Below are 25,022 nucleotides of genomic sequence, written 5' to 3' on the forward strand. Positions count from 1 at the left end.
ACTGCACAGATAATTTAATATGAGATAGCTCTACCTTTATTAATGTACTGAGTATCGATGATGGGTAGAAACATTCATCTGTTTGTTTTATAAAGCCTTAAATCAACTTGTAATTTAGTTTTTCTATACTTTTTGTTGCAAAGTATAAAAGATGTTCCATGCTTGGTGTATTGGTGCAACAAAATTGGCAGGTAATGGCTTATACTATAAAGGAGGAATTTTCCGATTTGTTATTAAAGGAAAAATAAGCTGATGGATGTAAATAGATGAGATACGGTTAGCTTACCAAGAGAAGTGACCTTGCAAAATATATATCTGTTGCAGTAACACTAAATGAATCAGTAGTTTAAGAAAAGGTACTGCATCTCCAAGTTAAAATACATGAAGCTCTTCATTTACTGCATTTTCTACATCAGTTTCAGAAACAGCATGAACAGAAACATTTATGTATAAAGTATCCCATGTACTCCTACAAGTACACCAAGCTGTATATTTACTCTACTTGCTGTTTCATTTTTAGAAAGAACATCAACAGAAATACTCATTCAAGAAAATGAGAGTACCACATATAGTCCTTCAAGTACACCATGCTCTACTTTTACAACAGTTACTGCATCAGTTTCAGAAACAGCATCAACAGAAACAATTATTCAAGAAACAGAAAGTACCACATTTCCATCTCAAAGTACATTAAGCTCTACACATGTTGCTGTTACTATGGCAGGTAAAGGAAGAGATACTGATTTTGTGAGAATGTTTTACAAGTTGAAGTTACATTGCAGTTTGAATGACATAAACTTCCTGAATTTGCTAAGCTTAAGCCATACAGTGGACTTTTCTGTTTAGGATACTTATGATTTTTGAACTATTATTTTCATAAGCATTAAGAGAATAACAGATGAACAGCTCACAAAATTATTCCCTATAAATGTATAAATCATCAAACTCGTAATTGTTTTAAGTTATAGTTATCAAGTGTTAGTTCACTGTCTGTTCAGATGAACATTTATATGGAGATATTAAATGGTGATAGCATTTTTAATGTCTTATCTGAATGGGTTATTTAACACGGAAGAGTTGTACTTTCTCATTATATTTCTCTGTAAGTCCTTATGTTCAACAACATTGAGAGCATGAATTCTATTCAGCAATCATCCTAGGAGTACATATATCCTAATCTAACAAAATGCTCTTAGAGATGTCCTGAGACCTTCACTTAAAATCAGACTTGTCTAACTTTTTGAGGTAGTAAAGTACCAATTCAATACATTGTTTTATACTGCAGACTTTCATTTTTCATTTACATCCGTGAGCTATCTAACACCATTAAGGGCAGTGGTTTTACACATAAATTGCACAATAAAAGTTAGCAGCTTTTGTGGTGCAGTATTTTACATTAACTCATCGGATTATGAGTCAACTTCATTTTTAGCTATCATTGAGTATTAATGAACATGATTATTTCCACAATGTAGTGACTATTCATGGTGGTAAAAGAAATGAGCATACCTTCCACTGAATGACAGGGTTAGCTTTTTGCAGTTTGCTAAATGAATTGTCTATAGTGATAGTTTCAAATGCACAAAAAGGCAATATTACATTTATTTCTGCAAAACAGATTATTTCTGCAGTTAAATATTGATGAAAATCATAAAAGGATTGTGCTCTTACAGAAACTCAATTGACTCAGGTTCAATAAGATGCACCAAAACTGGAGGATCCTTGCCATTAGCTATAGGCATGAGAGAGGATTGTCTGTTTAACTCTCATTTGGGAATGGTATGCCGCAAGTTGTTATGATAACAAACCAGGGAGTCCAAATAAACAGCTGAAGACTGTGCCATACTATGTTTAGTGAAAGTGTTTCCAGTTAATATTTTAATAAAATGATAATATTTAAATAAAAATGAGACACCTTTCTTTTTCTTTGAAATTTACTGTTTTATACATCTATATATAGTTTAAACATATGGTTTAAAAGGAAATGAATTAAGCCATGGATAATTTTATAACGTTTGTTTGTATAGCAGAAATTTTCAGTGTATTTGCTGTATTCTACAATATCTCATTGAAATATTTCACTGGTAATTTAATATGTGGGAGCTCTATCATCAATTTTGTACTGAGTATCTATGATGTGTACAAACTTAACACACATTCATCTGTGTGTTTTATCAAGCCTTAAATCAATTTGTAATACAGTTTTTCTACACTCTTTGTTGCAAAGTATAAAAGGTGTTCCATGTTTGTTGTATTTGTGCAACAAAATTGGCAAGTAATGGTTTATACTATAAAGTTGTATTTTTTCTATTTTTTATTACAAGAAAAATAAGTTGATAGATGAAATAGGTGAGATACAGTTAGCTTACCAGGGGAAGTGAGCTTACAAAATAAATATCTGTTTCAGTAACACCGAATGAAATTGTAGTTTAAGAGAGCGTATTGCATCTCCAAGTCATAATATATCAAGCTCTTCATTTACTGTATTTTCTGCACCAGTTTCACAAATGGCATGAACAGAAATATTCATGCATGACGTATCCCATATACTCCTACAAGTTCTCCAAGCTCTATATTTACTGCACTGTCTGTTTCATGTTTAGAAAAAGCATCAACAGCAATAGCCACTCAAGAAAATGAGAGTACCACATATAATCCTACTTTTAGAACAGTTACTGCTTCAATTTCAGAAACAGCAACAACAGAAACAATCATTCAAGAAACAAAGAGTACCACATCTGCATCTACCCCTGCATTAAGCTCTACACCTGCTGTCATTACTATGGCAGGTAAAGGGAGACATATTGCTTTGTGTGAATGCCTTGCAAGTTAAAGTTACACTGCAATTCGAATGTCATAAATGTTTTGAATTTGCTAAGGTTAAGGCATACAGTGAACTTTACTGTTTAGTATACTTTTTTGAAATATTATTTTCATAAGCATTAAGAGAATATTAGATGAACAGTTCACAAAATTATTCCATGTAAAAGTACAGGTCATCAAGTTGATAATATTTTTTAAGTTATAATTATCATGTTTTAATTCACTGTCTGTTCAGATGGAGATTTTTATGGAAATATTAAATGGTAAAGCTTTTGTAATGTCTTATCTGAATGAGTTGTTTGACAATGAAGAGTTGTACTTGCTCATATTGTATGTAAGTCTTCTGTGTTAAACAATATTGAGTGCTTGAATTGCATTTTGCATTTATCCTAGGAGTACATATTTCCTAATCTGATCACAATCACTTAGAGATGTCCTGAGACATTCATTTAAAATAAGAAGGTGTCTAACTTCTTGAGGTAGTAAGATACACATTGAATACATCATTTTAAAATGTAGATTTTGATTTTTAAACCTATCAGCTATCTAACAACAGCTTTTATGGTACAGCTTTTATGGTATTAGCAATGGCATCAGCTGCCCGTTTCAGGAAAGAATTGGAAAGTGAGTCAGCTGCAGGTGTTGAAGGTTTAAGTTGATGGAGAAGTTTGTTGTTGTGGTTGTAGGTGTAGCTTTAAGGCTGAATGCTACTGGGTTCTTGGGAGAAGAGGTCAGTATGGTCAGTGGTTTAGTGGATTTTTGTTTGATTAGGAATAGGATGGAATTAATGAAGTGAGAATTGAATTGAAAGGGGATGCTTTCAGTGGTGTATGACGTGGAGGCGGAAGGGGTAGAGGAATATTTTGGGTTAAGAAGTTGGTTTATAGAGACCCAGAATTTCAGATTCCTATCATATGATCGAAGTCTTACAACTTCAAATCATTAAAGAATGAACTTTAATGATTGAAGTTGTAAAACCTCAAAACATATAACAGAAATTGCCATATAGCATGGAAAGGGAAGATTTCCCTTTACTGTACTGTAGTGCACTCTCAGAGTTGGTATATTTAAGTATTGGGAATATGGGGGGTGCAGGGGGGCTTGCCCCCCTGCTGAGAACTTTTTTTTTACTGTTTTTACTTTTTTTTATGCGTGTTTGAAGTTTCGAGACTTCGGTCATTAAAGTTCATCCTTTAATGATTCGAAGTTTTGGAACTTCGAACATATGAGATAGACCCAGAATTTCTTGGGGCTATTTTGATATATATGCTGAGCTAAAGTATACTAAGATTTTTTTCTCTATTTTTATTTGCTTTTTCACTGTATTTTGCAATTGTTGATAGGTTTGGGTGTTTATTTTATTTTATTTATTTTATTTATTTATTTTATTTTTATTTTACATTTGTTAACTGGGGGTGTCTGGCTGAGCCAAAAAGGCCCTTTTTCAGCAGAGGCCCGGGGAGAAAAGCTCCACAAAGAAAAATTACAGACACATTTAGTTATTTAGACATGATCAGTATACACACAAATTACAGGAGACATGTTTTTACAGTGGTATGCGGCACATAAACAGTTACAGTGGAGAGAACAAACAAAAAAATATTAATTTTAAAAATAAAGGTAATTAATAGATTTGTGGTGTACAGCTGAAATTTGGAACATAGGTAGAATACATACATACATAGTACACAGGTACAGTACATACATTGTAGATTAGCCAGTGTTTGTGAGTAAGACTGAAAACTATTATCAAATTCTCTAGATTTTGTATGTATGTCTTATCCGCTTTCACTAGCCTGGGGAGCAATCATGGCACTTCCAACTTTCCTTGAGATATTGCCTGATGAGGTCTTTAAAGGAGGCTTTGGATGATGTGTTTTGAATGCTTGTAGGGACAGAGTTCCATTTTTTAGCCACTGAACTACTATATAGTGCATCTCCAAAGCTATTGTAGCTGTTGGTGACTTCTAGTAGTAGTTTGCTTGATGATCTAAGAGGCCTTTTGGCTGAGTGATGTTGTACTAGGTTTTTGAGGGCAGGACACTTATTGGGGAGGTAATAGATAGAATGACAGAGGCAGAGCTGATTGTAGGTTAGGAGGTTGGGCAGTTCAAGCCAGTGGAGCTGTCTCAAAGCAGTACAGTGATGAGATCTATATGAGCAATTTGCAGCAAAGCGGGCAATTCGGTTATAGCAGGCTTCCATTTTGCTTAGTTCAGTTTTGTTGAGATTAGTCAGAATGGGAGATGCATATAGTAGGATGGATAGAAGTTGAGAGTGAGCAATGGCTGATCTTGTGTTGTTGGTAAGAAATGGTTTGATACGGTAGAGCGACCCCAGTTTGGCATGTACTTTTTTAATAGTTAAGTTGAGATGACTATCAAATTTTAGGTGGGAGTCTATGGTTATTCCCAATAGCTTAGCCTGTGCCACTGGAGCAATTGAAGTAGCATTAATGGAGTAGATAGTGAATTGACTGTTAGTGTTTTTGTTAGAACTGGTTATAATCATAAGCTGAGTTTTCTTTGGATTGAGGATAAGTTGGGCTTTGGTAAGGTAGTTTTCAACGTCAGAGAATGCTAGTTGAGTTGTTTGCAGGAGGGTGGGAATGTTTTGTGCAGCACAGATTAAGGTAGTGTCATCTTCATACTGAATTATAGATGCATGCTGTGTGGAGGTATGGAGGTCATTTGTGAAGACTGAATAGTAGTGGTCCTAAGATAGACCCTGTGGGACTCCTATAGTTATGGGCAGCTGAGGAGAGAGAGAATTTTCCCATTTCACAGCTTGGTACCTGTCAGTTAAGTAGCTTTGGAACCAGGTAAGAGTGGAATTTGATAGATGATATTGGTTTAGTTTGTTTAGCAGGATTTGGTGTGAGACTGTGTCAAATGCTTTGGACATATCCAAAAAAAGAGTTGACACTTGTAGGCCTTCATTTCTGAGATGGTTTACTGTGTCTGTGAAGCAGAGGAGGGCTGTAGTGGTACTATGGGCAGGTCTGAAACCATGCTGAGTAGGTGACAGGATGTTGCTGTCTAGGAGATAGTTTAGCATCTGGGTATGGATGCATTTTTCTAGGATTTTGGCCAGGGGGGAGAGTAAAGCAATGGGTCTGTAGTTATTAAGTTCAGTGGAGGTCTCACCTTTATGTATGGGTGTAGCATAGGATATTTTCTAGAGTTTGAGCACATATTTTTCAACAATTGATCTGTTTATGAGAGTGGAGACTGGGATAGCAATAGCATCTGCTGTGAGTTTCAAGAAATAGCTGGGGAGTAGGTCGGCTGCTGTTGATGAGGTTTTTAGTTTGGAGAGCATGCTTTTGATTGAAGTGGTGGAAACTGTTTTGAGGGTAAAGCTTGTATTAGTGTTATTTGTTTTGGGGGGGGGGGTAGTGAGGAAGGAACTGTCCTGTGATACTAAGGATAGAATTGGGAGTTGAATTGTGTTTCGATGGGAACTTTAGTGTCAGGGGTGGTTGGTTTGGGGGTAGCCTTTCAGGTGGATTTTAGTAGCTGGTTTACATTTTTCCAAATTTTTTGCGGGTTGTGTTGGTATTTAGTTTGTAATGTTGTGTAGTAGGATTTTTTGTCCAGCCTAATGCATTTTTTTGCACCGTTGCGCAGTTCTTGGTACTTAGGCTTTGTGTTTCTTTGTTTTTTTATAGTAAAGCCAGGCAGTGTCTCCGGACTTGAGGATTTGTTTGGATTCTTTACTGAGCCAGGGGTTTGTAGAGGTTCTAACCTTGATTTTGCGCAATGGAGCGATAGTGTCTAGGTGTTGTATAAATGTTTTGTTGAAATATGCTACAGCCTGGTCAAGTGGGAGGGTTTTTAGGGGGGGGTCCAGTCACAGTTACAGAGTAAAGTGTTGAGGACCTCAGGAGAGAATTTTTTTGTGTTTCTAGTGGATATATAGTTAGTGGTTTTGGATATGCTTGTTCTACTACGTATAAAGTATATTATGTTGTGGTCACTTAAGGTGTCTGGGAGACTACCTGTGTGAGGGTACAATGTGGGGTTGTTAGTTAGGACCCAGTCAAGGATGGATTCCCTTTTAGATTTTTTATCACATCTAGTTGGAATTTGGACTAGCTGCTGTTAGCCATGGAGATTTATTAGATTACTTGGCGGTTCTGATATACAGGTGAACCGATCTAGGTTGAAGTCCCCCAGAATAAGTGTTTCTTATGAGTATGTGGAAGAACACCAGGATAAGAAGTCTTCAAGGCTAGCAGGTGTATTACCAGGTGGAATATAGATCACAACTGTGGTGATGACCTTTTTAGGGTAAAGTTGAAGTTGTGAGATAAGTATGTCCCAGTTACTGGGGGAGGGGTAGGAGTTTGGTAATTGATGGACAATTAAGTTTGACTTGTACAGTAAGGCAGTTCCACCCCCTTTACAAAGTGGTCTGTCTTGTCTAATGATATTGCAGCCGGTAGGGAGAACTTCTGAGTTAGCTATGTTTTTATTTAGCCAGGTTTCTGTTAAAGCAACTATGTCTGAGGAGTAGTGTGCTATTGTGGCCTAGAGTTCAGGTATTTTATTTTTGATACTTCTAATATTAATATTTAGCATTAAAAGATGGTTAGTTTTGCTGCTGTTGTTGATTTGCCCAGGGATGAAGAAAGTGGGGATGTTATGTTCTGACATTTGTGTTGGAGCAGTTTGTGTTGGGACAGGATGGATTTGGGCCCGGGTCGGGGTGGATATCCCCACTTATGGTGAGCCTGGAGTTAAAATGGTTATACAGATGTTGGAATTTGGTGAGGAGTGTGAGAAAATATTGTGTTTTATTGGAGTAGGAATGAGTGCTTATGTGTTTAGTCCTGAATTGGTCCGTTACTTTAGCTCTTGAATAACTGTGGGCAGATATTATTATAATGTGTGGTGTCTGTATACAAGAGTGCATAATGCAGTGTTGTGCTACTAAGTTTAGGGATATTGCTAGAGTGAAAGAGTTGGCTTAATTTTTGTTACCCAGGTAATGGGACCATGCCTTGCATCTTTGTTTCATACGCAGTTTGGTGTGCTTTGATATCAAAGAGTTTGGTTTTAATCTTACTCAGATTTTCCTGAAAAGGGGTGCTTCATCTAGAATTCTAATGCTTCATCTTATTGGAGGTACTTAAGTGGGGAACAATTGCATTGTTTCAATAGGTGGTTAAAGATATTGGTGGAGAAGCTCTTTGTGTTTTGAATGTGCTTATAGATTACGAATTTGTTTAGGGTTCACTTTATGTCTTAGGAGGTATATTGGTATGTGATCACTAAAGATGTCTGGAAGACATCCTGAATGTTGGCATATGGAGAGCCTATTGGCTAGAATCCAGTCAAGTATGGGTTGTTTTTTACTGTGTTTATCAATTCTAGTGGGGGTGTTGATGATTTGAGTAAAGACAAAAAGGTTAACATAGTTTGATGGGTTATCAGAGGAACAGGAAGACCAGTCTAGGTTGAAATAACCAGTGGTGATAGTTTCATAGCTAAAGGTACATTATGTCCAATTAAGGATATTTTTGATTATTGTAGAATATTTGCCTGCCGGGCAGTAGACTGCGATAATGATAATGCACTTGTTATTGAATAGTTGAAGGCTGGATATAAGCACTTCAGAGCAATTGGGATCAGAGAGATAGCTATCTCTTTGTTCTAACATGAGTGTGTCCTTTTAGATAATTGAAATACCCCTGCCCCACTTGTTGATTCAGTCCAATCTGAAAATATTATAACCTTGAGAGAGGAGTTCACTATCTTTAACATGTGGTTTTAACCAAGTTTCAGTTAGGATGACTGTGGTGAGTGTATATAGACGGAGGGCAGCATGGAGTTGTTCTACTTTGTTTAGAATGCTCCTTAAGTTTATGTTTAAGATTAGCACGGTGACCATCTTTTATTTGGAGTTATTATGTGTTAAGATTTGTTGAGTGTCTGTGGGCCAGGGTTGGGGTGTATGTCACCATTTTAAATTAGTTGAGATTGTTTTCATGGACATTGTTGAGCTAATTATGTGATTAATTTTAGATATTTACACAAAAAAATTAGAAATAGGTTGTGTGGGAAGATACTTTAGCATGAAGAGTTCTATGAGAGAGTATTTGTAGAAGTAGGGTGCTATTAAATTTCTTCAAGGGGTGTTGGATTTGTGACTTGTATTGGCTAATCTGGGAGAGTAGCAAACTGATATGTGAAACTCATGGAAGGAAGCAATTAGGTAGATAGGAGAAAGTTTATGTAGATAAAGTTTAGGAGTAACATTGTTATTTTTATGGTGCTGTACTGAGTTTGAGTGCGGGTGTGGTAAGAGGTGGTGTGATGTAGGGTAGTTAACTACTGGTTGTGTGTGAGAAGGGTTGGAGGGTGGCAGGGTTATGCAGATAACTGCTAATGCATTACAGGTGGAGATGAGGAGGTGTGTAAGTAGCTGTGGCATTGAGTGGGGGGTACACTCTTCTTCTTCTTCTACTTCTTCTTCTTTCAGCTGCTCCCATTAGGGGTCGCCACAGCAGATCAACTGTTTCCATTTCTTCCTGTCCTCTGCATCTTGCTCTGTCACACCAATCACCTGCATGTCCTCTCTCACCACATCCATAAACCTTATCTTAGCCTTCCATTTTTTCCTGTTACCTGGCAGCTTCATCCTTAGCATCTTTTTCCCAATATACTCTGCACCCCTCCTCAGCACATGTCCAAACCAATGTAATCTTGCCTCTCTGGCTTTGTCTCAAAACTGTCCAACCTGAGCTAACCCTCTAATATACTTATTCCTAATCCTATCCATCCTTGTCACACCCAGTGCAAATCTTAACATCTTCATCTCTGCCACGTCAAGCTCTGACTCCTGCCTTTTTGTCAATGCCACTGTCTCCAACCCATATAACATAGCTGGTCTCAGTACCCTCTTGTAGAGCTTCCCTTTCACTCTTACTGGTACTCATCTGTCACAAATCACTCCTGTCACTCTTCTCCACCCACTCCATCCTGCCTGTACTCTCTTCTTCACCTCTCTTTCACACTCACCATTACTCTGACCTGTTGATCCCAAGTACTTAAACTCATCCACCTTCGCTACCTCTACTCCCTGCATCCTCACCATTCCTCTATCCTCCCTCTCATTCACACACATATATCCTGTCTTAGTCCTGCTGACCTTTATGCCTCTTCTCTCTAGAGCATATCTCCACCTATTTAGGGTCTACTCCACCTGATTCCTACTCTCACTATAAATCACAATGTCATCTGCAAACATCATAGTCCACGGGGACTCCTGTCTGATCTTGTCCATCAACCTGTCCATCACCATTGCAAATAAGAAAGGGCTCAGAGCTGATCCTTGATGTAATCCCACCTCCACCTTAAACACATCCATCACTCCAAGCACAGACCTCACCGCTGTCACACTACCCTTGTACATATCCTGTACCACTCTTACATACTTCTCTGACACTCCTGACTTCCTCATAAAGTACCACAACTCCTCACTAGGCACCCTGTCATATGCATTCTCTAAATCCACAAAAACACAATGCAACTCCTTCTGACCTTCTCTGTACTTCTCCATCAACACTCTCAGAGAAAACATCGCATCTGTAGTGCTCTTTCCTGGCATGAAACCATACTGCTGATCACTAATCATCACCTCCCTTTTTAACCTAGCTTCCACTACTCTTTCCCATAACTTCATGCTGTGACTGATCAGTTTAATCCCTCTGTAGTTACTACAGCTCTGCACATCACCCTTATTCTTAAAAATTGGTACCAAAACACTTTTTGTCCATTCCTCAGGCATCCTCTCACTTTCCAAGATTTCATTAAACAATCTAGTTAAACACTCCACTGCCATTTTACCTAAACACTTCCATGCTTCCACAGGTATGTCATCTGGACCAACAGCCTTTTCGTTCTTCATCCTCTTCATAGCTATCCTTACTTCCTCCTTGCTAATCCACTGCACTTCATGATTCACTATCCGCACATCATCCAACTTTCTCTCCCTCTCATTCTCTTCATTCATCAACCCCTCAAAGTACTCTTTCCATCTGCTCATCACACTCTCCTCACTTGTGAGTACATTTCCCTCATTATCCTATATCACCCTTACCTGCTGCACATCTTTACTAGCTCGGCCCCTCTGTCTAGCCAATCGGTACAGGTCATTTTCTCCCTCCTTAGTGTCCAACCTTTTATACAACTATTCATATGCCTTATCCTTAGCCTTTGCCACCTCTCTCTTTGCCATGCACCTCATCTCCTTATACTCTTGTCTACTTTCTTCATCTCTTTGACAATCCCACTTCTTCACCAACCTCTTTCTCTGTATAATCTCCTGTACTTCTTCATTCCATCACCAGGTCTCCTTGTCCTTCTTCCTCTTTCCAGATGTCACACCAAGCACCTTTCTAGCCATTTCTTTTACTAGCTCTGCTGTAGTTACCCAGCTATTCGGTAACTCTTCACTGCCACCCAGTGCCTGTCTTAACTCTTCCCTGAACATCACCTCACAATTACCCTTTTTCATTTTTCCACCATTTGATCCTTGGTGCTGCCCTCACACTCATCCTCCTCTTTTTGATCACCAACGTCATCCTACAAACCACCATCCTATGCTGCCTAATTACACTTTCCCCTGCCACCACTTTACAGTCTCCAATCTCCTTCAGACTGGCCCTTCTACATAAGATATAATCCACCTGTATGCATCTTCCTCCACTCTTGTATGTCACCCTATGCTCCTCCCTCTTGTTAAAATACGTATTCATCACAGCCATGTCTATCCTTTTTGCAATATACACTACCATCTGACCTTCTGCATTCCTTTGCTTAACACCATACCTATCCATCACTTCCTCATCCCCTCTGTTCCCCTCAACAACATGCCCATGAGTGGGATGTACATTGAGAGTATAAATGTAATTGAAGGGGTGAGTGGGAATGGGTTTATGGTAGGGGAGCAGAGTAAGCCCGAGCTTAGCGAGGGCAAACAGAGCAGGTTGACCCAGGTCCATGAATGAGTAAAATAGAAAAGAAAAACTATCAGTAGCAGGTAAGTGGCTGTAATGCAAGATTTTATAAATGCACACTACTAGAATGCTGAGCAAGTAGGTCTCTAATTGGGATAACAGCTAGGTCTAGCTATAATCAGTGGTGGGATGCATATAACAGAGGTTGATGTAATAAGAGGGTAAAATTTCAGAAATGAGGATGGAGATACTAAGGGGTGTAGAAAGAGGTGAAGGAATGCTAGCGAAAGCTTCCCTGACACATGTGCATGCTTCAGTGGTTACAAAAATTAACTGCAGAGAAATTAGAACAGCTACAACAAATTACTTCATTTCATAGATAGTGGTGAACAGTCCTGAGTTTGCAGGTTCTCCAAAAGAAGGCAGCCTATATTTAACTGGAAGCTCTGCAAAGGTAATTGCACCTTGTTAGTTGTTAGGGGAACTGGGACAAAAAAACTGTATATTTCAATTTTATTCTTATATTTTTGAGCATATTGAATTTTTACTATTTTTTAGGCTGTGATTTTACACTCATGTTATCCGAATTGTCGATTTAGTGCTTTAATTAGCAGTAAGGTTTCATTGGCCAAGCCATGACGATTAGCTGATTATGTTTTAATGTGATATATATTTAAGTGAAGTTTGTTGTAGTGTTTTGTAGAAGTCTGATGAAGTGTCCAAACCAGGATGCGAAAGCACTTACTTATACCTGAGCCATCTTTATTACCTGAATGTTTTTTTGGGATATACATTATTGTGTTATACAGAGATTACTTAATTCTCTGGAACATCTTTTATTTGCATATCATGGAGGTTGACGAAATAAGAGGGTAAAAAATCAGAAATGAGGAGGAAGAGACTATGGGGTGCAGTAATAGGTGAAGAAATGCTAGCGACAGCTGCCCCAACACATGTGCATGCTTCAGTGGTTACAAAAATTAACTGCAGATAAATTCGAACAGCTAAGACAAATGACTTCATTTCATAGATAGTGGTGAACAGTCCTGAGTTAGCATATTTCCCCAAACAAGGTGACCTACCTTTAACTGAAAGCTCTGCCAGTTACTGGAGTCACCAGGATTCCTCTTGCCTTGTGAAGGTAATTGCACCTTGATTGTTTGAGCCAGGGAGGGGGTGGAACCTTCTTGAGTGAAATTAGGGGAGCTGGAACAAAAAGGAAAGTTGAGTTAGATGATATAAAAGAGGTCAGAGAGACAGATACAATAACAGGCAATGCCCACAGATGCTGTAGGAGCAGCTAAGAACAATAGTGCAATAGAAAAAGGGGGTAAACATTGGTAGTAGTGCAGGAATAAGGTAGTATGAGAAGGAAAGAGTAGGGTAGTATGAGAAGGGAAGATGAGCTGTTCAGTTTGAGCTACAGAATAGTATTGGAGAGGAAGGATGAGGCACGTACTGGTCAATTCTGTATGCATAACATCATAGTGACAGGTAATTCCTCAGAAAATGCAGTCAGTACATTCTAACAACTCTTATAGGTTTTCAGGAAGACAGCAACAAGCAAGGCAGCAGTACAATACTTAACTGGTAATAGATATTAAATTGCAACAGAGCAAAGTGTTGGAGTAAATTTGACAAACAGCTCATACTTAATGTATTAGCTGATGAATGCACAACAAGTGGGCCATTTAAATTCAGTAAAGTTAACCTAAGGCTATAAATAATAGATGGATATTGTTTATCCAAGCAGTAAGTAGCCACACTAACAACCAGGTGCATGCCACCCTGTGGTCAACAGAATATTAAGCAGTACAATTGCAACCATATATAACCAGCCAAGTAGATCATTCAAAGTTTCACAGTATACATTGAAATTAATGAAACAAGCAATCAAGTATAACTGTGTTCTTAGAATAGCAATATAGGTAAAAAACAAACTGAAAACACTTACATTGTGTGCATAGAAATGCCGAGAGGTGCCAAGGACTCCATATTCTTACAGATGCATTTTAAAAATGGCTCCTTACAGCATATTCAACATAAATACCATCTTATTGTATCATGGGTGATCCTTGCAGGTAGGTAAAAGAGTGAAAGGTGATTGTCTGTTCACCTCTCCTTTGGGGTTGGTATGGCACTAGATGATGGGATAAGAAATCAGGGAGTTCAATTTATCAGGTAAGGACTGCAGATATCACTTTCTGTGCTTCCCTATAACCATACAGCTCATCAAACTCATAATAATTTTTTTTTAAGTTATACTTATCACACTTTAATTCACTGTCTTTTCTGATGAACACTTAATATGGAAATATTAAACAGTAACCCATTTTTAATGCCTTATCTGAATGGGTTGTTTCGCACTGAAGAGTTCTACTTTCTCATTATATTTCTGTGTTCAACTGTATTGAGTGCATTAATTCCATTTTGCATTCATGCTACGATTACATCTTTCCTAATCTGAGCACAAGCTCTTAGAGATGTCCTGAGACCTTCACTTAAAATCAGTTGTCTAACTTCTTGAGATAGTAAGATACCAATTGAATACATTGTTTTATACTACAGATTTTGAATTTTCATTTAAAACCATCAGCTATCTAACAGCACTATAGACAGTGGTTCTTAAATATAAATTGCAACATAAAAGTTAGCAGCTTTTGTGGTACAGCATTGTACACTAACTCCTCAGATTATGAGTCGACTTCCTTTTTAGCTATCTTTGAGTATCAATGAACATGATTATTTCCACAGCGTAGTGACTATTCATGGTGGTAAAATAAATAAGCATACCTTCCACTGACTAGCAGGTTTAGATTTTTACAGTTTGCTAAATTAATTGTCTATAGTGATAGATTCAAATGCACAAAAAGGCAATATTACATTTATTTCTGCAAAGCAGATAATTTCTGCAGTTAAATATTGATGAAAAGCATATAAGGATTGTGCTCTTACTGAAACTCAATTGACTCAGGTTCAATAATATGCCCAAAACTGGAGGATCCTTGCAGTTAGGTAAAGGCATGAAGGAGGATTGTCTGCTCCCCTCTCATGTGGGGTTGGTATGACACAAGTCGATATGATAGCAAATAAAGGAGTGCAATTTAACAGCCGAAAACTGTGTGATACTCTCATATGATAGCAAATAACGGAGTGCAATTTAACAGCTGAAGACTGTGTGATACTTTCTGTAGTGAAAGTGCTTTTAGTTAATATTTAAATAAAATGATAATATTTAAAGAAAAATGAGACACCTTTCTTCTTGCTTGAATTTTACGGTTTCATAAATCTATATATAGTTTAAACATGATACAGTTTAAAGTTAATGAAGTAAGCCATGGATAATTTTATCACATTTTTATAGCAGAACATTTCAGTGCAGTTGCTATATTGTACAGAATCACATTAAAATGCTGCACTGATAATTTAATATAAGAGAACTCTACAATTTTTAATGTACTGAGTATCTATGATGGGTAGAAAGCTAACACACATTCATCTGTGTGTTTTATAAAGGCTTAAATCAACATGTAATTTAGTTTTTCTATACTTTTTGTTGCAAAGTATAAAAGATGTTCCATTCTTGGTGTATTGGTGCAACAAAATTGACAGGTAATAACTTATACTATAAAGGAGGAATTTTCCTATTTGTTATTAAAGGAAAAATAAGCTGATGGATGCAAATAGATAAGATACGGTTAGCTTACCAAGAGAAGTGACCTTGCAAAATAAACATCTGTTGCACTAACACTAAATGAATCAGTAGTTTAAGGAAGGGTATTGCATCTCCAAGTTAAAATACATGAAGCTCTTCATTTACTGCATTTTCTACATTAGTTTCAGAAACAGCATGAACAGAAACATTTATGTATAAAGTATCCCATGTACTCCTACAAGTACACCAAGCTGTATATTTACTCTACTTGCTGTTTCATTTTTAGAAAGAACATCAACAGAAATACTCATTCAAGAAAATGAGAGTACCACATATAGTCCTTCAAGTACACCAAGCTCTACTTTTACAACAGTTAGTGCATCAGTTTCAGAAACAGCATCAACAGAAACAATCATTCAAGAAACAGAGAGTACCACATTTCCATCTCAAAGTACATTAAGCTCTACACATGTTGCTGTTACTATGGCAGGTAAAGGCAGAGATATTGTTTTTTTGAGAATGTTTTGCAAGTTGAAGTTACATTGCAGTTTGAATGTCATAAACATCCTAAATTTGTTAAGCTTCCAGTTCAGTAAGATGCCCCAAAACTGGAGGATCCTTGCAATTAGCTAAAGACATGAAGGAGGATTATCTGTTCACCTCCATTTTTGGTTGGTATGGCACAAGTTGATATGATAAATCAGGGAGTCCAAATTAACAGCTGAAGACTGTGCCATACTATGTTTAGTGAAAGTGTTTCTAGTTAATATTTAAATAAAATGATAATGTTTAAATAAAAATGAGACACCTTTCTTCTTGTTTTAATTTTACTGTTTCATACATCTATATATCCAAAGAAAATAATTTTCTGTGCACACTGGAACACGCTGTAAATGATTTAATTGATAAAACAAACTGAAATACAAGCGCTTTCACCCTGCTAAGTGCTGGGCTTTTTCAAATAGAATGAAACAGACCATTACAACTGTTACAACTATAAATACTTCCATTCAAAAAAAGGCGCCAAAATTCCTTCAAGAGATATACCTTCTTTAATAACAACACTTCCTTTAGTTAAAAACATTTAGTAAAAAATCAAGTGTTTGTAATATAATTGATTATAATAAATACACAAATGAAAAAACCTACTTTATTTTGTTATACACTAATAAAAATTTTAAAACCATCACTAAAATTCATAATAGTTTTACCAAAAAAATATGTATACACATTTAAAATGTATTATTCTTGTGTACTCTACTCTTACACTCCTAGTTTTTTTGCCTTTTTATTAAATATGGTTTAATTGATATGTGGTCTTTAAGTCCTGCAGGGTTAGTTGCATTCAATTTGATTTGCCAGTATGTTTCTCTACAACAAGACAACCAGTTCTCCCAATCATCCCCCTAGGGTCAGCCAGTACTTGTTCTAAAATTCCAAACATGAACCCTCTATGGGTAATTTCTGTGTGTAGGTGTTTATACAATGCATTGTTCATATTTTTACTTTTTATGTTGTAGGTATGCTCATATATTCTTTTGTTTTAGGGTCCTTTCAGATTTTCCTACATGAAAACAAGGGCAGTCCCTGCATACAGCTAAATAAACTATACCCCTAGTGTGACAGTTGCCCTTTCTCAAAGTGACCTGACTTTTCAAACTGTTCTCCACCAGCACTACTTGCTCTTTATCTAAAATATACCTACAATATGCACACCTACCACATTTTTTAGTCCCAGTGACTATCTGTTTTTCCACAACCTTGTTGTTACTCTCAAATAATTTCTTTAAATTTGCCCCTGTTTTGTATACATATTGGGGTTCATTACCTATCCTATCCACAATCTCCTGATTGTGTCTTAACATTTTCCAGTTTAACTCTACTATTTTTCTAAAATCACCAGAAAAATCACTATACTGAATAACCAATAATGGAAATTAATTAAGCCATGGATAATTTTATAACATTTGTTTCTATAGCAGAACTTTTCAGTGTATTTGCTGCATTCTGCAGAATCACATTAAAATATTTAACTGGTAATTTAATATGTTGGAGCTCTATCAATTTTGTACTGAGCATCTATGATGTGTACAAACTTAACACACATTCATCTGTGTGTTTTATCAAGCCTTAAATCAATTTGTAATACAGTTTTTCTACACTCTTTGTTGCAAAGTATAAAACATGTTCCATGTTTGTTGTATTTGTGCAACAAAATTGGAAAGTAATGGTTTATACTATAAAGTAGTTTTTTTTCTATTTTTTATTAAAAGTAAAATAAGTTGACAGATGAAATAGGTGAGATACAGTTAGCTTACCAGGGGAAGTGAGCTTGCAAAATAAATATCTGTTTCAGTAACACCGAATGAAATTGTAGTTTAAGAGAGCGTATTGCATCTCCAAGTCATAATATATCAAGCTCTTCATTTACTGTATTTTCTGCACCAGTTTCACAAATGGCATGAACAGAAATATTCATGCATGATGTATCCCATATACTCCTACAAGTTCACCAAGCTCTATAGTTACTGAACTGTCTGTTTCATTTCTAGAAAAAGCATCAGCAGCAATAGCCACTCAAGAAAATGAGAGTACCACATATAATCCTACTTTTAGAACAGTTACTGCTTCAATTTCAGAAACAGCAAGAACAGAAAAAATCATTCAAGAAACAGAGAGTACCACATCTGCATCTCCAAGTACATTAAGCTCTACTCCTGTTCTTGTTACTACAGCAGGTAAAGGCAGAAATATATGTTTTGTGTGAAGGTTTTGCAAGTTAAAGTTACATTGCAGTTTGAATGACATAAATTTGTTTGAATTTGCTAAGCTTAAGCCATACAGTGGACTTTTCTGTTTAGGATACTTATGATTTTTGAACTATTATTTTCATAAGCATTAAGAGAATAACGGATGAACAGCTCACAAAATTATTCCCTATAAGCGTACAGCTCATCAAAATGATAATTTTTGTAAGTTATACTTGTTCTGATGAACATTTATATGTAAATATTAAACAGTAAACCATTTTTAATGCCTTATCTGAATGGGTTATTTGACACTGAAGAGTTCTACTTTCTCATTATATTTCTGACCTCTATGTTCAACTCTATTGAGTGCATGAATTCCATTTTGCATTCATGCTAAGATTACATCATTCCTAATCTGATCACAAGCAATTAGAGATGTCCTAAGACCTTCACTTAAAATCAGTAGTCTAACTTCTTGAGATAGTAAGATACCATTTAAATACATTGTTTTATACTGCAGATTTTGATTTTTCATTTAACACCATCAGCTATCTAACAGCATTATAGACAGTGGTTCTTAAATATAAATTGCAACATAAAAGTTAGCAGCTTTTGTGGTACAGCATTGTACACTAACTCCTCAGATTATGAGTCGACTTCCTTTTTAGCTATCTTTGAGTATTAATGGACATGATTATTTCCACAGTGTAGTGACTATTCATGGTGGTAAAATAAATAAGCATACCTTCCACTGAATGACAGGCTTAGCTTTTTGCAGTTTGCTAAATGAATTGTCTATAGTGATAGTGTCAAATGCACAAAAAGGCAATATTACATTTATTTCTGTAAAGCAGATAATTTCTGCACTTAAATATTGATGAAAAGCATATAATGATTGTGCTCTTACTGAAACTCAATTGACTCAGGTTCAGTCATATGCCCAAAACTGGAGGATCCTTGCAGTTAGGTAAAGGCATGAAGGAGGATTGTTTGCTCCCCTCTCATGTGAGGTTGGTGTGACACAAGTCGATATGATAGCAAATAAAGGAGTGCAATTTAACAGCTGAAGACTCTGTGATACTCTCATATTATAGCAAATAACGGAGTGCAATTTAACAACTGAAGACTGTGTGATACTCTTTGTAGTGAAAGTGCTTTTAGTTAATATTTAAATGAAATGATAATATTTAAATAAAAATGAGACACCTTTCTTCTTGCTTGAATTTTACGGTTTCATACATCTATATATACTTTAAATATGATACAGTTTAAAGTTAATGAAGTAAGCCATGGGTAATTTTATTACATTTTTATAGCAGAAAATTTCAGAGTAGTTGCTATATTGTGCAGAATCACATTAAAATACTGCACTGGTAATTTAATATGAGAGAGCTCTACCATTTTAATGTACTGAGTATCTATGATGGGTAGAAAGCTAACACACATTCATCTGTGTGTTTTATAAAGGCTTAAATCAACATGTAATTTAGTTTTTCTATACTTTTTGTTGCAAAGTATAAAAGATGTTCCATTCTTGGTGTATTGGTGCAACAAAATTGACAGGTAATAACTTATACTATAAAGGAGGAATTTTCCTATTTGTTATTAAAGGAAAAATAAGCTGATGGATGCAAATAGATAAGATACGGTTAGCTTACCAAGAGAAGTGACCTTGCAAAATAAACATCTGTTGCACTAACACTAAATGAATCAGTAGTTTAAGGAAGGGTATTGCATCTCCAAGTTAAAATACATGAAGCTCTTCATTTACTGCATTTTCTACATTAGTTTCAGAAACAGCATGAACAGAAACATTTATGTATAAAGTATCCCATGTACTCCTACAAGTACACCAAGCTGTATATTTACTCTACTTGCTGTTTCATTTTTAGAAAGAACATCAACAGAAATACTCATTCAAGAAAATGAGAGTACCACATATAGTCCTTCAAGTACACCAAGCTCTACTTTTACAACAGTTAGTGCATCAGTTTCAGAAACAGCATCAACAGAAACAATCATTCAAGAAACAGAAAGTACCACATTTCCATCTCAAAGTACATTAAGCTCTACACATGTTGCTGTTACTATGGCAGGTAAAGGCAGAGATATTGTTTTTTTGAGAATGGTTTGCAAGTTGAAGTTACATTGCAGTTTGAATGTCATAAACATCCTAAATTTGTTAAGCTTCCAGTTCAGTAAGATGCCCCAAAACTGGAGGATCCTTGCAATTAGCTAAAGACATGAAGGAGGATTATCTGTTCACCTCCATTTTTGGTTGGTATGGCACAAGTTGATATGATAAATCAGGGAGTCCAAATTAACAGCTGAAGACTGTGCCATACTATGTTTAGTGAAAGTGTTCCTAGTTAATATTTAAATAAAATGATAATGTTTAAATAAAAATGAGACACCTTTCTTCTTGTTTTAATTTTACTGTTTCATACATCTATATATCCAAAGAAAATAATTTTCTGTGCACACTGGAACACACTGTAAATAATTTAATTGATAAAACAAACTGAAATACAAGCACTTTCACCCTGCTAAGTGCTGGGCTTTTTCAAGTAGAATGAAACAGACCATTACAACTGTTACAACTATAAATACTTCCATTTAAAAAAAGGCACCAAAATTCCTTAAAGAGATATACCTTCTTTCATAACAACACTTCCTTTAGTTAAACACATTTAGTAAAAAATCAAGTGTTTGTAATATAATTGATTATAATAAATACACAAATGAAAAAACATACTTTATATTGTTATACACTAATAAAAATTGTAAAACCATCACTAAAATTCATAATAGTTGTACCAAAAAAAAATATGTATACACATTTAAAATGCATTATTCTTGTGTACTCTACTCTTACACTCCTAGTTTTTTTGCCTTTTTATTAAATATGGTTTAATTGATATGTGGTCTTTAAGTCCTGCGGGGTTAGTTGCATTCAATTTGATTTGCCAGTATGTTTCTCTACAACAACACAACCAGTTCTCCCAATCACCCCCCCTAGGGTCAGCCAGTACTTGTTCTAAAATTCCAAACATGAACCCTCTATGGGTAATTTCTGTGTGTAGGTGTTTATACAATGCATTGTTCATATTTTTACTTTTTATGTTGTAGGTATGCTCATATATTCTTTTGTTTTAGGGTCCTTTCAGATTTTCCTACATGAAAACAAGGGCAGTCCCTGCATACAGCTAAATAAACTATACCCCTAGTGTGACAGTTGCCCTTTCTCAAAGTGACCTGACTTTTCAAACTGTTCTCCACCAGCACTACTTGCTCTTTATCTAAAATATACCTACAATATGCACACCTACCACATTTTTTAGTCCCAGTGACTATCTGTTTTTCCACAACCTTGTTGTTACTCTCAAATAATTTCTTTAAATTTGCCCCTGTTTTGTATACATATTGGGGTTCATTACCTATCCTATCCACAATCTCCTGATTGTGTCTTAACATTTTCCAGTTTAACTCTACTATTTTTCTAAAATCACCAGAAAAATCACTATACTGAATAACCAATAATGGAAATTAATTAAGCCATGGATAATTTTATAACATTTGTTTCTATAGCAGAACTTTTCAGTGTATTTGCTGCATTCTGCAGAATCACATTAAAATATTTAACTGGTAATTTAATATGTGGGAGCTCTATCAATTTTGTACTGAGCATCTATGATGTGTACAAACTTAACACACATTCATCTGTGTGTTTTATCAAGCCTTAAATCAATTTGTAATACAGTTTTTCTACACTCTTTGTTGCAAAGTATAAAACATGTTCCATGTTTGTTGTATTTGTGCAACAAAATTGGAAAGTAATGGTTTATACTATAAAGTAGTTTTTTTTCTATTTTTTATTAAAAGTAAAATAAGTTGACAGATGAAATAGGTGAGATACAGTTAGCTTACCAGGGGAAGTGAGCTTGCAAAATAAATATCTGTTTCAGTAACACCGAATGAAATTGTAGTTTAAGAGAGCGTATTGCATCTCCAAGTCATAATATATCAAGCTCTTCATTTACTGTATTTTCTGCACCAGTTTTCCAAATGGCATGAACAGAAATATTCATGCATGACATATCCCATATACTCCTACAAGTTCACCAAGCTCTAAATTTACTGAACTGTCTGTTTCATTTTTAGAAAAAGCATCAACAGCAATAGCCACTCAAGAAAATGAGAGTACCACATATAATCCTACTTTTAGAACAGTTACTGCTTCAATTTCAGAAACAGCAAGAACAGAAAAAATCATTCAAGAAACAGAGAGTACCACATCTGCATCTCCAAGTACATTAAGCTCTACTCCTGTTCTTGTTACTACAGCAGGTAAAGGCAGAAATATATGTTTTGTGTGAAGGTTTTGCAAGTTAAAGTTACATTGCAGTTTGAATGACATAAATTTGTTTGAATTTGCTAAGCTTAAGCCATACAGTGGACTTTTCTGTTTAGGATACTTATGATTTTTGAACTATTATTTTCATAAGCATTAAGAGAATAACGGATGAACAGCTCACAAAATTATTCCCTATAAACGTACAACTCATCAAAATGATAATTCTTTTAAGTTATACTTGTTCTGATGAACATTTATATGTAAATATTAAACAGTAAACCATTTTTAATGCCTTATCTGAATGGGTTATTTGACACTGAAGAGTTCTACTTTCTCATTATATTTCTGACCTCTATGTTCAACTCTATTGAGTGCATGAATTCCATTTTGCATTCATGCTAAGATTACATCATTCCTAATCTGATCACAAGCAATTAGAGATGTCCTAAGACCTTCACTTAAAATCAGTAGTCTAACTTCTTGAGATAGTAAGATACCATTTAAATACATTGTTTTATACTGCAGATTTTGATTTTTCATTTAACACCATCAGCTATCTAACAACATTATAGACAGTGGTTCTTAAATATAAATTGCAACATAAAAGTTAGCAGCTTTTGTGGTACAGCATTGTACACTAACTCCTCAGATTATGAGTCGACTTCCTTTTTAGCTATCTTTGAGTATTAATGGACATGATTATTTCCACAGTGTAGTGACTATTCATGGTGGTAAAATAAATAAGCATACCTTCCACTGAATGACAGGCTTAGCTTTTTGCAGTTTGCTAAATGAATTGTCTATAGTGATAGTGTCAAATGCACAAAAAGGCAATATTACATTTATTTCTGTAAAGCAGATAATTTCTGCACTTAAATATTGATGAAAAGCATATAATGATTGTGCTCTTACTGAAACTCAATTGACTCAGGTTCAGTCATATGCCCAAAACTGGAGGATCCTTGCAGTTAGGTAAAGGCATGAAGGAGGATTGTTTGCTCCCCTCTCATGTGAGGTTGGTGTGACACAAGTCGATATGATAGCAAATAAAGGAGTGCAATTTAACAGCTGAAGACTCTGTGATACTCTCATATTATAGCAAATAACGGAGTGCAATTTAACAACTGAAGACTGTGTGATACTCTTTGTAGTGAAAGTGCTTTTAGTTAATATTTAAATGAAATGATAATATTTAAATAAAAATGAGACACCTTTCTTCTTGCTTGAATTTTACGGTTTCATACATCTATATATACTTTAAATATGATACAGTTTAAAGTTAATGAAGTAAGCCATGGGTAATTTTATTACATTTTTATAGCAGAAAATTTCAGAGTAGTTGCTATATTGTGCAGAATCACATTAAAATACTGCACTGGTAATTTAATATGAGAGAGCTCTACCATTTTAATGTACTGAGTATCTATGATGGGTAGAAAGCTAACACACATTCATCTGTGTGTTTTATAAAGGCTTAAATCAACATGTAATTTAGTTTTTCTATACTTTTTGTTGCAAAGTATAAAAGATGTTCCATTCTTGGTGTATTGGTGCAACAAAATTGACAGGTAATAACTTATACTATAAAGGAGGAATTTTCCTATTTGTTATTAAAGGAAAAATAAGCTGATGGATGCAAATAGATAAGATACGGTTAGCTTACCAAGAGAAGTGACCTTGCAAAATAAACATCTGTTGCACTAACACTAAATGAATCAGTAGTTTAAGGAAGGGTATTGCATCTCCAAGTTAAAATACATGAAGCTCTTCATTTACTGCATTTTCTACATTAGTTTCAGAAACAGCATGAACAGAAACATTTATGTATAAAGTATCCCATGTACTCCTACAAGTACACCAAGCTGTATATTTACTCTACTTGCTGTTTCATTTTTAGAAAGAACATCAACAGAAATACTCATTCAAGAAAATGAGAGTACCACATATAGTCCTTCAAGTACACCAAGCTCTACTTTTGCAACAGTTACTGCATCAGTTTCAGAAACAGCATCAACAGAAACAATCATTCAAGAAACAGAAAGTACCACATTTCCTTCTCAAAGTACATTAAGCGCTACACATGTTGCTGTTACTATGGCAGGTAAAGGCAGAGATATTGTTTTTTTGAGAATGGTTTGCAAGTTGAAGTAACATTGCAGTTTGAATGTCATAAACATCCTAAATTTGCTAAGCTTCCAGTTCAGTAAGATGCCCCAAAACTGGAGGATCCTTGCAATTAGCTAAAGACATGAAGGAGGATTATCTGTTCACCTCTCATTTGGGGTTGGTATGGCACAAGTTGATATGATAAATCAGGGAGTCCAAATTAACAGCTGAAGACTGTGCCATACTATGTTTAGTGAAAGTGTTCCTAGTTAATATTTAAATAAAATGATAGTGTTTAAATAAAAGTGAGACACCTTTCTTCTTGTTTTAATTTTACTGTTTCATACATCAATATATCCAAAGAAATAA

At 35.5% G+C, this 25,022-nt stretch overlaps 1 protein-coding gene across 1 annotated transcript in view; it reads left to right on the forward strand.

The window, feature by feature from the left end:
* Positions 1–24,698, forward strand: part of LOC122801231 (mucin-5AC-like) — a 206,258-nt gene extending 181,560 nt beyond the window's left edge. The window contains exons 12-18 of the mRNA XM_044070783.1: positions 521–724; positions 2,604–2,789; positions 15,730–15,933; positions 17,996–18,181; positions 20,086–20,289; positions 22,355–22,540; positions 24,445–24,698. Of these exons, the coding sequence (XP_043926718.1) occupies positions 521–724; positions 2,604–2,789; positions 15,730–15,933; positions 17,996–18,181; positions 20,086–20,289; positions 22,355–22,540; positions 24,445–24,698 (1,424 nt within the window). The remainder of the gene's footprint in view (positions 1–520; positions 725–2,603; positions 2,790–15,729; positions 15,934–17,995; positions 18,182–20,085; positions 20,290–22,354; positions 22,541–24,444) is intronic.
* The last annotated feature ends 324 nt before the right edge of the window (positions 24,699–25,022 follow it).

The sequence above is a fragment of the Protopterus annectens genome, chromosome 4.part1 (genome assembly GCF_019279795.1).
Source record: "Protopterus annectens isolate FY-2018-M chromosome 4.part1, PAN1.0, whole genome shotgun sequence".
Taxonomy (NCBI): domain Eukaryota; kingdom Metazoa; phylum Chordata; order Ceratodontiformes; family Protopteridae; genus Protopterus; species Protopterus annectens.